The following is a 15,468-nucleotide window of genomic DNA, read 5'->3' as shown; positions in this document are numbered from 1 at the left end:
CAAAATTATAATTATTATTTCCTTTATTGTTGTTTTTCGCATTAAGAAACTTATTCGGTTTACGAAACTGAAAAATCCCATTGGAAAAAAATCCCATGGGAGAAAAAATCCCATGGGATTTAAAAATCCCATGGGTTTTAAAAATCCCATGGTATTTTTTGTTTTTTTTTAAACACGACTAAACGCATTAAAATATCGTAGTTGTTCATCATTTCATAAAATATGATGTTTCTGAAAGTTTCATGAATAAATCTCTCAAAATAAGAAAAAAATCCCATGGGATTTTTTTCTCCCATTTTAAAATGGGATTTTTTTATTACTATATATTTTTATATATAATTGGCATAAAACCAATATACAGTCCTTAAATAACGTTAAAATACTTGCAAACGCAAATAAAACACGTTTTTTAAAATGTTCAAAATCCCATGGGATTTTTCTCCCATTTGCAAATTATGGGAGAAAAAAAATCCCATGGGAGAAAAAATCCCATGGGAAAATCGAAAATCCCATGGGAAAATGCAAAAATCCCATGGGAACCCCAACTTTGCTTATAAATTTCATAGTGAAGAAAACGCGTTTTTTGAGTGAAAATAACCAATTATTAATCAACGATAAGACTTTTATCGCATACTATGTCTCAAAGTAGCAAATCTTTAAGAAAAAGGGTACTTAAGTTTGCGAAATTTCGGTTTCGCAAAGTTTTTCCGGTGGCCGTTTTGCATGGAAGTGGTAATATGAATTAAATATAAAAACGTTCCCCTCCACGAGCATATGTATATTCATTGTTTCTATAACTGATAATGCATTAGCTGGGGATATAGGGCAGATAAGACACACCACTTGTGTTTTCTCGATCAAGGAAATAAGTGACGAACGATCGATGTTCATTGCGACTTGCACACTTCCTGAACTAGTCGAGTGTGTATGATATTAACACACCCGTTATACGGGCAAATTACACAACATAGTTACATTTCTGTTGTTGATGAATCATGATGAAGGCTGAAAATATTTCCAAAAAGCCACGAAACCCCCTCCAGTGCAGCCTGTTTTATGATAAGTTTAATTTTACATTCAGCTTTACAACCCAAAGGGATTTTTTTAAATATCATTGTTTTGGGGAAAATCTCTGTATGAGGGGAAAAATACGTGTATGGGAAAGGGCCGAAATTCGGCGCTTCTCACAGAAGGAAAAAAACTGGCTTTCATTGCATTCTTCTTAAAATTGTACGGATTTTCAGGGCATATAACTCGCTTTTTCAAAATTATAGTTAAAATAAGCATACGTCGATTCGCGAACTACTGTATACAACAACCACTTGAAATTGCAACAAACTGTTAAGAGGTTTTGCGACGTTATGACTCAAGCGAGTGCAGTAGTGAAAATCGGTTATTGGCCTTTCTATAAGCGAAAACACATGCATCCGCATCATTGTTATCTAAATTTAGAATCGACTACGGTTATCGATGAGTTTTAACGGAATACACGTACATTCATTAGTGCCAGTTTAAATCATCAGAATCGAGTGAGTAATGTTGTTAACATAGCGCGGTTAACTAATACTGGATCTACTGTAACCCCACATGTAAGTCATTTTATATATAATTAAAAATAACTACGATACGATGTATACATTTAACAACGTTTATTTTTTACCGTACCTTAGGGTTTAAATAACTTATTTGGCATTAATTATTAAAGACAAACTTGCTTTTACAGTTGGTTTAGCAACAGGTTCCAGACACGATCAGTGAACTTTATCTACGTATGTGTATATATTTTTTATAACATATATTAGGACCCGCAACAATGGTTCAATAACCCGAGTGTGTAGCGGCGTGGTATTAATGTAAGTTTAGTTATATAAGACACACCAGTCAAAACTGGTGAACAGCGACAAGAATTTGAAAGGTTTACCTCAAATAGAACGACAAAGTTTACTTGTCTTTGAAAAACAACCACAAGTGCTCTGCGCATTTTTGTCCTTGTATCTTTTTATGTATATTATATATATATATATATATATTCTGAGAAAGAGGGGTTAATGCATGTGCGTAAAGTGTCGTCCCAGATTAACATGTGCAGTACGCACAGGCTAATCAGGGACGACACTTTCCGCTTTAATGATATTTTCTGTTTAAAGAAAGCAACTTCTTGGCGAAAATCAAGTTTAGGCGGAAAGTATCGTCCCTGATTAGCTCGTGCGGATTGCACAGGCAAATCAGGGACGACACTACGCTTATGCATTAAAATTAAACCCCATTTTCACAGAGCGCGGCTCATATATAGGCCTACACACACAGCTGATACACTCACAGTTTTTTTGTTTAAATGTGGGTCCTGTAGGGAGACACATTCCTTATTGATTTTTCCCCATATTGGACCTAAAATGCCCAAATGAAGATTTCCAACAGATAAATAAATACATTAGTATCACACTTAATGCATCCCAAATCAATCTCTATAAGTAGTAAATATATTGAAATAACGTTTATTCTCACTGTTCAAGCATTTGTTTGCAAACAATCAACTGTGGTAAAAACGACGCGATTTTTCCCAATGCAAAGGGACCCGGACCTATTCCCGCAAGGTGAAATAACACGGCCTCATATGCATATTAGTTGTGTTAAGTACATTTTAATTATATATATGTATATATATATATGACTATGTTTTAGTCTACACAGCTCTGACTATAAGTAGCGCTCGGGTCGACATTATGATGCAACTTTATCGATGCAGCTGTCTAACCCTTGTTTTGACCTTTATTGGCAGGGACTTATACAAGCAATTTTGTTTGTTTATGTCCCTTTCTTATCAACAGTCAATAAAATACCAGATAAATTTCCCGGATGCAATAAAATGTCAAAATAAATTTCCCGCCAGTAGGCCTGAATCAATAAGATTGCCAAACTACTGTCGTCCTCTTTTAAATGGATGTAATGTTGATAACATGGTGTAAGAAAACATCCGCGACGGAAGTCATTATTCTTTGATCTCATTGATTTAGGTGAGTATAGCTTTTCCTCAACAGAAAACAAATTGACATCAACGCAACACATCTTTTTTAAATCTATTTATTCAATGCACTATTGCCTCACTTAAATTAAAATTGTGTACGTCAATTACGCAACATATGAAAAGCATCACTGAATTCGCAGCCCACGTGTCATTTATGAGACTGTCTAACGGCGATCTGTTGGCGATCTGTTGAACAATAATACCGTTCGTGTACATGAACAATCATAAAACCGTTGAGGACAGTTCTTGACGTATGCCTTAGAACTGTTGAATATGGTGGTACATTTCCACATCAGAAAGCCAGGTGCATTACATTAAAAAAAATACAAAAATGTAATCATTTCGTGAAAAGTCGAACTGTTCGAGATTAGATTTTGTTTTTATCCAAAGGCTTCATACTAAGTATAATAGTTCGAGTCGGTGCCCCAAACTGCATGATAAGTAGAAACTGTTCAAGACTTATGGTTTTTTTTCCATGAAAAAGTTATACGTTATTGAAAAATTATGTAGAACAAAACAAGGGTTACGCTGTTGATAACATGTCGCCAAATGCGAAAAATTTGCGAATGTTGAGACCAATTTATCAAACTAGTGAAATTCATTGCTGACAGCATACTTGTTGACTGTGCGTATCTGCATTACTAGGAATCTACATAACTGGAGCATATTTAGTCACCCAGTGCATACAAACAAGCCCCAATGGCTGTGTTTGTAATCAGATCACTAATAAACCTTCTATTGCAGACGAGAGTGACATGGTGTGGTTCATGCTTGATAAGGCACAAACGAACTCTTTTTTAATCATTTAAAGTGTTTGTTTATGACTTTGTTTGCAATATATTGAATTCTATTTCAAAATAAGAATACACATGTAAAAGTTAAGCATTTTTTATTCAGAAATGCAGTTTCCTTTTATTCCCAAACGAGGCTGAATTACTGAATAAGGTATCTGTGTCTGTATTTGATTTCTGAACGTTTAACACTGTCTGTCCTCTATCATGATGAATCCAACATTCACATTTTTCACATGAAACAGTCCACACAGGCCCCCATTTTCCAGAGACGGTTAAAGGGGCATTTTGGCGTTTGGTAAATTGACAAAATAATAAAAAAATGTTTCAGATTTGCAAATTTTCGCTGTAGTTATGATATTTGTGAGGAAACAGTAATACTGAACATTTACCATGATCTAAAATATCCATTATATAAATCTTTTGACGATTTTAAAACATGAACATCATAAAGCGTTGCAACGCGAAACGATTGAATAATTTGGAGAGTGCTGTTGTTGTCGTTATATTTTGTGATACTACCATTACTACTTATATACAGTATAAAATTCGTTTATGAGCGCGGATAGCCGACTTGTCTAAGCGAAAGACTTTTACTGCAGTGGTCAGTGGTTCGAGCCCAGTGTAGAGTAACTTTGTTTTCTTTCTTTAATTTTATTCTAGTTTTTTACTGGGGCTTTTTAGATCCAATGTTTACATATAAGGCATTTAATGACAAACTTCAATACATGCCAAAATCTGTGAAAAGGTCTCTTTAATAGCTATATGTATTGTACACGAAATTCTAAGATGACAGACCTATTTAAAATTCAATCCTTTGGTACAATTGAATTTCGAATGTTACATGCACTCGTGTCAAATGAATATTTGCTATATAATATTTCTTGTCATATTCATTTGAATTACCCTGTCGATTAAGGTTATTTTTGATTTGTACCTTATGTACACTAGCGGAAAACCATGTGCAATGAGTTGCGTCCTCGTGCGTATAGGCATAATGCTAGTCTTAAAATTTGACTCAAACACACGTGTTTATTTTATTACAACCATATGTCGAATATTTTAATAAGTATGAATTTGCAATGTAGACATATCGCGTATGAAAATGCTATCTAGCCCGTTTGACCGGTACGAGATTATGTTGGCCCATGTTACGGAGATAGGATGCTACTTGGAGGTTAATCTGCTGCCTCTTTGTATTTTGAGAAATTTGTTGATATCTATCATTTCATAACATAATTTTTGTACCGTCTTGCATTCCTCAAAGTATGATTAGATCCCTTTAGACAATATTGACAGTATTGTATGACGCGAACAATACATTTAGCTTTCTTTATTTACACTTTAATCGCCTACTTTGGCGATAATATTTAGAAATATTACTTACACGCACAAAACGAAAGCTCCTGCATTCATCGACAGCCAGCGGATAACCAGCAAAATGAAAAAAAAACACATGACGTTTTGATGGACCAGATTTATACTCAATAAAACTCTCTTTTAGTTTAAAGATGAATTTCAATCTTTTATCATTAGTCATGTTGTCACGTAATTACACATTGTTCGTTGATAACACACAGAAACAACCAAAGTTCATTTCTGTTTTCATCGAGATTTATTTCTGTTGAATATTTTCTAACACAACGCTTGCTAATGTTCATGAAATACAATTTTACAGCGCGGCGGCCGACATGGCCACCACGTCAAGAAGACGTGACAAATCTCTAACCGCAGACTCCCCGAATGGCTCGAATGGCTCCTCCCAGTCCATTAAAATTACCCCGCTTTTATACACGGTCATGTTCTGAAAAATATTCTGAAAACGTGATGGTGTCAGCAAGTAAACAACCTCTCCACCACCCCGTGGCCTGGTCAACACTCGTGACCGCCAAGAGCACCATATCATACGATGTCCTGAATAAAGTCTGGTCAGTTTACCTTAACATAAACTAGAACATCTCATCATATGACAGTCCATGTACTCTTAAAGTGTTACAGTTATAAACTGTTATTCTTAACTTTTCATATACATATTACTGAAATATACCCAGTATAACCCGTCACATTACAATGTCAATCATTTCTGACGAACATTTTGCTTTTATTTGCAAAACAAGGCATACTATTTACAGATTTATCATCCTATTGGTCTAAATAAAATGAAAATATAAGCGTTAGCTCGTAACTTAAAATTTGATTATCAGCCGTTTTCAGATATCCCGTAAATGACGTTCCAATGTTGCCAACAGCTTAATAATGTGAAGTCACCGAATACATCATTTTCCTAGCAGAGTTGTCGTTCGTTCCTCTACGTAATGTAATGAGTGCGAATACATTAACATACTGAGATAACGGTCACTTAAGTTTACTGGGTCCTTCAGTGCGACTTACCAACTTATCACGCTATGAAAATTATCGTGCTAACTTAGGAACTTGTGAACTCAATAGGAATAAAAGCACACTTGAATTGCGTCCTGTATCTGAGCCTCGTCCTGGGAAAAGATGACCTAATGCATGTGCGTAAAGTTTCGTCCAATATAAGCACGTGAACTGCACAGGCTAATCCAGGACGACACTTTGCGCACATACATTAACCCCGATTTGCCCCGAGCGAGGCACATTTATACGCGGTATTATTCGTGTAAGCGTTTCACGAGATAATTGAGGAGATGACATGATAATATGTTACACCAGATCCCACTACGAAATTGTCTTTTTTTTTATTCAATTTTACTTGTTTCGTTTTGCAGCTTTTATTCACCCTCATACATTTTACATTAACATTGTATTCTTAGTTTACATGTTAATTTATATGAGCCGCGCTCAGTGAAAAGGGTGTCTTATGCATGTGCGTAAAGTGTCGTCCCAGATGAGCCTGTGCAGCCCGCACAGGCTAATCAGGGACGACACTTTCCGCATTAACTTGATTTTTGCTATGAAGAGACTTTCTTTAAACGAAAAATATCATAAAAGCGGAAAGTGTCGGACTGCACAGGCTAAACTGGGACGATACTTTACGCACATGCATTAAAGCCCTTTTTTACAGTTTACATACAATTTGTCTCATGTCATTATCTTGTCCACACCAAAATCAAATATTTGTAGTATTGTGACCGATACTTCTTTACATTTTAGGTTTCGGTTACGGGATGATCTACATACCGTCCATTGTGTCTGTCACCGTGTATTTCCGGAAAAAGCGTTCCCTAGCAACGGGTATTGACGTCAGCGGATCCGGAATAGGAACGTTCATAATGAGCCCGCTAACGAGTGTTTTGTTCCAGCAATACGCGTGGCATGGGGCGTTGATCGTGCAGTCCGGTCTGCTGCTACACTGCGTCGCTTGCGGGCTGCTGTTCCTACCCTTAGACCAACAACACACCTTGCGCATTAAAATTTTTTTTACTATGTACGACGAAACACACATACCACTCTCAAAGGAATCCGAAAGTGGTGGTGATGTAGAGAATGGCTTGAATGGGATTTTAGAAAATGATATAAACTCTTTGCAGACGACGACAAGCAAGAATACAACCGAAAGCAATGGTCAACACCACATCGACAGCGATAACGAACTGTCTATTCCGCTAACTTCCGGTGATACGTCCGATTACGACATTGATAAAACACATGAAGTCTCATCTCCTACGCCTCTCCTGAGTTCTTCAATATCCGGTTCAAACGAGAGCAACAGATCGTGCGCCGCAAAGATACGTGAACTATTTGACTATGAGATGTTCAAGTCAGTAAAATTCCTCTTGTTTCTTGTGTCGCTATTCTTCTACGGCCTTGGATATTATGTGCCTTATGTGTACCTCCCGGACATGGCCATGCGAATGGGTAATTATGCTTTATTTGAACTATCAGTACTCTAATCTAATATATAAACACGATTTTAAACGTTTTGCTTTAGTATATCTACATGGTTTGAATTAAAACATTTAATTCCATCTACCAGATACTGATTATTACACGTTTTGCGAATTTTCTTTGAAAACCCCGTTTTGCAAATTTTCTTTGAAATCCCAGAAATCAAGATGATTGTTGAATAAACCGTCGGGTAATTCTATTAGTCGTTTTAGATTAAAATTAATTTTACGGGCAAACCAATTAATCTCAAAATATTGGTTTAAACAGTCCATTTAAATATACGTATATAAATTTAAACGCAGCTTCGTTTATATATAAGTTGTTGCTCTGGCCCCATTGAATTATATGCTATTAATGTTGAACAGAAAAAAAGCATCATATCTAAAATTCAATTTATTTTACGCCACAATCTTTCTACAACAAAATCAAATGTTTTTGGTATTGTTGGCAATACAACTGTATGATTCGTAGATATATTTTAACGTTTGTATTAATTTATATTTAGGAGATCATTTAAATAAAATTATCCGATGTTATAATTACATCGCTTATATACATTTTCGGTAACATATTTGCTTTAAGCAGTAAATAAATAATTCTGAAGGACAATTAAACATACGTTATATTTTCTACGAAGTTAAAACAACACAAGGAAAATATTGCACGAATGAGACTCATGGGCCATCTTTTATTAACCAATTACCTTAGATCTATAAACCGTGCACTTAACCGGATCGAAACACCCACTTATTTCAGGAATCAGCGAGTTCCGGTCTTCCTGGCTTCTGTCCGCAGTGGGAATCACGAACACCGTGGGGCGGGTTGTCTTCGGACACATCTCGGACCGGAAGTCGGTGAATCGTCTGCTCTTGTACAACGTGTCGCTAATAATATGCGGCCTATTCACAGCTGTTGCGCCTCTTATGGGCGCATACTGGTCGCTTATGGTGTACTCAGCCATGTTTGAAGTGTTCAGTGGTAAGTTATGGTGTTAACCATTTACTGCTCATATACGCGCAATGACGCATTTGTAGTTCCTTAGAAAATCAAATTTAATGTATGACCATCCTTGTTAGATTTAAGTTTTTAAGGTTTCATTTCCAACCCTAAGGTACTTATAAACAGCAAACAGAATACAACCCCTTAATAGTCTGCGAGTGACTCGCAGGCTGTTCTGATTTAATGCTGGTTGCTTATAGCCATTTTCATTTTACTTGTCAGCGGGACCGGGTTAAGGAGTGTGAAACGTAAATTTCCAATGGCCATTGTTTTTTTGTTTTTTTGAAAAAATAAGAACCCAAGATAGACTTTGAAATTCTTGATTCATTCATTTAATTTTTTGTAAATGCAAAACTTTAAAATAGCATAACTTTTCCTTACAACATATACGTTTGTATTTGAATTATTGAATGAGTGACATGTAATTATCGTTATTTTGTTCAGTGTTTCAATAGTGCGGGAGACTTATACATTGAGTTTGTTCATAAATGTTAATTCATTCGGTTTTGGCAGTTACCGTTTATTCAGTCATCTTTTTCTCAACTTTCTACACACCAATTCTGAATCCTCAATACATTCCATGTTTGCAGGTGTGACTATCTCCCTGACATCTGTGATTCTCGCCGACATCGTGGGTATAGACAAACTCTCCAATGCATTCGGCATGTGTAACTTCGTTGGAGGGGTGTCCGTATTTGCAGGGCCTCCCGTTGCAGGTAAGCGAATCCCCAGTCAAACTTGTCACAACAGGCGAGCACTCATTTTGAGAACGTTTTAGTTTGAAATATTGAGCATCGTTCTTTGAAAACTGGCTTAATGCATGTGCGTAAAGAGTCGTCCCACATTCGTCTGAGCTAATCTGGAACGACGCTTTCCGCCTTTAACGGATAATGCTAAGAAAAGACGTCCTTTAACCGCAAAATTGCATAAAAGCGGAAAATGTCGTCCCGGATCCGCCTGTGCGAACTGCACAGGCTAATCTAGGATCACACTTTATCCACATGCAGAAAGCTCAATTTTCACAGAGAGCTGTTCACATACGAACTACTGTGAACACTAAAACTTAGTTTGTACATTTCATTTATTGCTTTTTTCTATAACAACAACAGTAAGCTTATTATAGTCTTTACATTATTTTTTTCCTCAAAATTGACATGATAAAACTACCTGTTGAACAATTCTTAAAATAAAAAGAACGTTCTTAAAAACGTCAATTCTCCCACTGTTACATATTGGTGCATATATATCACAATCACTTATCTTGCAGGCTGGCTATTCGATATTTCCGGTGGATATTTGATGTGCTACATATACGCAGGCATTTCCATAGTGCTCAGTGGAGCTATCCTCTTTATTGTTCTGTACATGGAGCGCAAGGAACCGAATAAACAGAACACCGAATTGTAACAGTTGTGCAGATCTCAATGGAGCTATCTTCTTAATTGAGCTGTGATTGGAGCCTAAAGGACTGAACACAAAGAACAATGAAAGATGACACAGCTATAGTGCCGAGTAGAGCTATCCTTTATATCCTGCCGTTACAGTAGTTGAAGCGCAAGGAATACAACAAAACGAACACTGAATTGTAACACTGTAACAGTGCTTAGTGAAGGCACAGTCTTTATTGCGTTGTTGATTGGAGCGCAAAGAACCGAAAAAACATAGCACAGAATCGCAGCACTGTTATAGTGCTTAGTGGAGCTTTACTTTTACAGTATTGTTTTTTTGAGATCAAAGAACCAAAGTAAAATTGAACAATTGTAAGACTACCGGTATTATAGTGCTTATTGGAGCTGTCTTCTTTATCGTTCTGTACTTGAAACGATCAGAAAGCAACCGAATGAACAGAACACAGAATTTCATCTCTGTGATAATGCCTTATGAAGCTACTTTTTATTGTGCTGAATTTTGAGAGCAAGGAATCGCAAAAAATGACCACCGAATTGTGACAGTGCTATAGTGCATTATATTCCATCCACACCAGATACTGATTATTACGCATATTGCCCCATTTTCTTTTTTTGAAGATCTCGTTGTAAAACAAAGTCATGATAATGGTTAAATAAAGCGTTGAAAATTCAGTCAGCCGTTTTTATGCTTCCCCAATATTTATTATTGGGGGGAGCATATAGTCGCCGCTTCGTCTGTCCGTGTGTGCGTCCATCCGTCCGTCCATGCACAATTTTTGTCCGGGCTATTTCTCAGCAACTAATGACCGGAATTCAATGAAACTTTATGGGAAGCTTCACTACCAAGAGGAGATGTGCATATTATCAGCGGGTTTTGGTAGGATGATTTTTCACAGAGTTATGGCCCTTTGAAATTTTCTATAAAAATATTCTTGTCCCCCCAACTACTGTGCCCTCAAGACATTTCCTTTTATCTGAATATAAAGTGCAATATTGTGACAAAAAAACCTTTGGGGAGCATCACCCGTCTCCGACGGTTTCTTGTTTATTAGAAGTTATTGTACGGTCACACCAATTGATCTTATGATGTAAGGTTAAGCGGTCTATTTAAATGTACATATACTAATTTCAACGCATCTTTTTGTGTGTGAACAATACAACGATATGATTCATTGATACGGTAGTCGTGTTTTTATTATTGTATATTTAGGAGATCCTTTAAGTAAAATAATTCCAATACTAGAAATGGCGCGGCAGAGGCCGACGCGTATCCCCACGCCGAATGTTTGACCTAGGTGTGCCCCAGGGTTGGTAATGGGGCCATGCATAGCTGAGATTGACTATATTGTCATAAGAGAAGTTCAGTATCAATTTGAAGTGAATCGGTGTAGAAAAGAAGAAATTATAGTAAAAGGCAATTTTGGGTGGGTGTGATCTATGTGGGCGGGGCCCCAGGGTTGGTAATGGGGCCATGCATAGTTGAGATTGACCGTATTGTCATAAGAGAGGTTCAGTATCAATTTGAAGTGAATCGGTGTAGAAATGAAGAAATTATAGTAAAAGGCAATTTTGGGTGGGTGTGGTCTATGTGGGCGGGGCGCCCCAGGGTTGGTAATGGGGCCATGAATAGTTGAGATTGACTGTATTGTCATAAGAGAAGTTCAATATCAATTTGAAGTGAATCGCTGTAGAAATGAAGAAATTATAGTAAAGGCAATTTTGGGTGGGTGTGGTCTATGTGGGCGGGGCCCCAGGGTTGGTTATGGGGCCATGCATAGTTGAGATTGACCCTAATGTCATAAGAGAAGTTCAGTATCAATTTGAAGTGAATCCGTGTAGAAATGAAAAAATTATAGTAAATGGAATTTTTTGGTGGGTGTGGCCTATGTGGGCGGGCGCCCCAGGGTTGGGATTGGGGCCATGCATAGTTGAGATTGACCCTAATGTCATAACAAAAGTCCAGTATCAATTTGAAGTGAATCCGTGTAGAAATGAAAAAATTATAGTAAATGGAAATTTTTGGTGGGTGTGGCCTATGTGAGCGGGGCGCCCCAGGGTTGGGAATGGGGCCATGCATGGTTGAGATCGACCGTATTGTCATAAGAGAGGTCCAGTATCAATTTGAAGTGAATCGGTGTAGAAATAAAGAAGTAAATGTAAAATAACCTAAAAAAATGAGTGATAATTTCTGACGCGGCCCCACCCCAACCGCTATAACTTTTGACCCAGGGGTCAGATCAAAATTCCAAATAGTGCAGGGTCGCACATATGCTCATAGCTACCATGTGTGTAAGTTTCAAGGTTCTAGTGCTTTTAGTGTAGGAGGAGATAGTGGCCAGGACGGACGGACAGACAGACGGACGGACGGACGGACGGACGGACGGCGGAGATAACCACAATATCCCCACCTTTTTTTCAAAAAGCGTGGGGATAATTATGTTATGTTATATGTAATTATTGTTTCGCTAATATCGGATACAAATAAATTTTCGTTATACATGATTTTAGCAATAAATGCAAGGATTATTAAGGATAATAAAACTTCTCATACGTCATATTCGGCTTATTCACATCTGAGGCGGCCCTTAGGGGCGCATACTGTTCGCTAACAATGTACTCAGCCATGATTGGGTTGTTTAGAAGTAAATTATGCTCTAAGGAGAGTGGTACGTTTATTTCTAATTGCAATTGTTTTTGTCAATGTTTGGGAAAAATAGCAACCTGAAATTTGATTTATTTTGAACTTTGAATTATTGATACCATAATTTGATGTTGGTAAATGCAAAACCGGTAATTAAACATATACTTTCATTACAACATATGCTTTTGTATTTAAGTTATTTAATGAGTGGCACATTTATCATTATCGTTATTTTGTTTAGTGTTTTGAAACGGTCGTCGGATTGGCACACCGATTTAAATGATTAATTTTGTTGCATTCTGGATGGGTAGTTTGCGTTCATTCAGCCTTTTTTCTTCATTTTTTGACACATTCATTTAGAATCCTGAATACTTTCCATAGCGGCAGACGTGTCCCTCACATCTGTTATTCTCTCCGACTTTGTTGCAATAGACGAAGTATCCAATGCGTTTTGCATGTGTAACTTTGTTGGAGGGGTGTCTGTATTTGCAGGGCATTCAATTGCAGGTACGCGAATATTATTTTTCACAACATGCGCGCACTCATTTTGAGAACGTTCTAGGTCGAAATGATAATATACGTTCGTTCTGTAAAAACTGGACTTAATGCATTGCAGTCCTCACTAGCTTATCCGGAAAGCCTAGAGTGGATTTGTATTCAGAAAAAACGCCCTTTAACCGATGCATTACTTAAAAGCGGAAAATGTCGTCCTTGATTAGCCTAAGCGGACTGCACATACAGCGGCTCATAAATAAATACCTAGCACACTGTAAGTAAATATATACTTTTTTATTTCATTGCTTTGCTAAAACAATAAGACACATTTTTTTACAGTACTTTACATTACATAAAATTATTCCTGAAACATAACTTGATAAAACAACCAAATGAACAGTTATTAAAATACAAATGACGTTCTTTAAAACTAAAAATTGTTCACACTGTAATATTTTGGTGGGTGTATCACGTATTCGACATATCTGGTTTATTTGATGTTCTACATATACGCAGGCATTTCCATAGTGCTCAGTGGAGCTATCCTCTTTATTGTGCTGTACATGGAGCGAAGGGAACCGAAGAAACAGAACACCGAATTGTAACAGCTGTGTAGATCTCAATGGAGCTATCTTCTTTATTGAGCTGTAATTGAAGCGCAAGGAACCGAAGAAACTGAACACCGAATTGTAACACTGCTATAGTGCTCCATGTATCTATCCTCTTTATTGTTTTGTACATTGAGGAAAAGAAACCGAATAAACAGAACAACGAATCGTATTAGTGCTTAGTAGAGCTATCCTCTTAAACGAGATGAACTTGGAGTGCCTAGAACTGAACAAAAAGAAACACCGAATTGCAAATCTGCTATATTGCTTAATGCACCTATCCTCTTTAACGAGCTGTACTTGAGGCGCTTAGAATAAAACAGAATAAACACGGAATTCTAACTCTGCTCTATTGCTGAGTGGAGCTATCTTCTTTAACCAGATGAACTTGGAGCGCTTAGAACTGAACAGAAAGAAACACCGAATTGCAAATCTGCTATATTGCTTAATGTACCTATTCTCTTAAATGAGCTGTACTTGGGGCGCTTAGAACCGAACAGAATAAACACGGAATTCTAACTCTGCTCTATTGCTGAGTGGAGCTATCCTCTTTATTGTGCTGATATTGGATTGCAAGGGACCGTACATACAAGATACTGAATTGTTACAATGCTATAGTGGTCAGCGCACCTATCCTCTTTATCGTTCGGTATTTGGAGCGCAAAGGATCGAAAACACCGAATAATCGTGAATATTATTACATTGTTATAGTGCTTAATGAAGGTTTCCTCTTTGTTGTTTTGTACATGGAGAGCAAGGAACCAAAGACACAGAACACCGAATCGTAACACTGCTATACTGGTCAGATGAGCTATACTTTTTATTGTACATTGCATTGAGAGTACAAAGAAGCAAAAGAAACCTGAATTGTAACACTGTTGTAGTGGTCAATGACTGTATTCTCTTTATTTGCTGTGCTTGGAGAGCAAGGAACGGACAAACACAGAACACCGAGTTGTAACAGTGCTATATTGGTCCGTGGTTCGAACCTCTTTATTGTGTTCTACTTTAGGCTCAAAGAACCGAATAAACTAAACACCGCATTGCAACAGTGCTGTAGAGATGTCCTCTTTATTTTCCGTACTTGTATAACAAGGAACAGAAAACAATTAAGCAAACAAAATACCGACTTGTAACAGCGCGTTAGTGCTCAATTGAGCTATCCTCTTTATTGTGCTTTACATCGAGAGCAAGTAATTGGACAAAGAGAACACTGCTATAGTGCCTAGTGGAGCTATCCTCTTCATTTTGTTGTAGTTCTAGGGTATTGAACCGAAGAAATGGAACATCGAATTGCCACATTGCTATAGTTCATAATGGCGCTATCGTCTTTATTGTGCTGTAATTGCAGAGCAAGGAAATAAAAGAACTAGAAAACCGAATTGTAACACGGCTACAGTGCTTAGTGGAGCTATCATCTTTATTGAGCTGTTCTTCGAGCTCAAGGAACCGACCACACAGCACAAGGAATTGTTATACTGGTATAGTGCTTAGTGTAGCTATACTATTCATTGCTCTCTGCTTGGTTAGGAAGGAACCGATGAAACAGAATACCGTATTGCAACACTGCAATAATGCTCAACGGAGCTATCCCATTTATCGTGATTTGCTTGGAGCGTAAGAAACCGAA

The 15,468-nt window shown here is 37.3% G+C and overlaps 2 protein-coding genes across 5 annotated transcripts in view; one reads left to right on the top strand and one right to left on the bottom strand.

Moving 5' to 3' along the window:
* LOC127836371 (monocarboxylate transporter 12-like) overlaps window positions 1-13,856 on the top strand; it is a 322,224-nt gene extending 308,368 nt beyond the window's left edge. The window contains exon 8 of one of the 2 annotated variants that reach the window (XM_052362984.1): window positions 13,747-13,856. In XM_052362984.1, coding sequence (XP_052218944.1) covers window positions 13,747-13,835 — 89 coding nt within the window. In that variant the 3' untranslated portion in view covers window positions 13,836-13,856. The remainder of the gene's footprint in view (window positions 1-13,746) is intronic. The other variant, XM_052362981.1, reaches the window with a different exon arrangement.
* LOC127836369 (heat shock 70 kDa protein 12B-like) overlaps window positions 1-15,468 on the bottom strand; it is a 349,365-nt gene that overhangs the window by 253,335 nt on the left and 80,562 nt on the right. The gene's annotated exons all lie outside the window — the stretch shown is intronic.

Source organism: Dreissena polymorpha, chromosome 6 (assembly GCF_020536995.1).
Source record: "Dreissena polymorpha isolate Duluth1 chromosome 6, UMN_Dpol_1.0, whole genome shotgun sequence".
NCBI classification, from domain to species: Eukaryota; Metazoa; Mollusca; class Bivalvia; order Myida; family Dreissenidae; genus Dreissena; species Dreissena polymorpha.
Note: the sequence above shows the minus strand (reverse complement) of the source record. Positions and strands in the feature narration are given on the sequence as shown.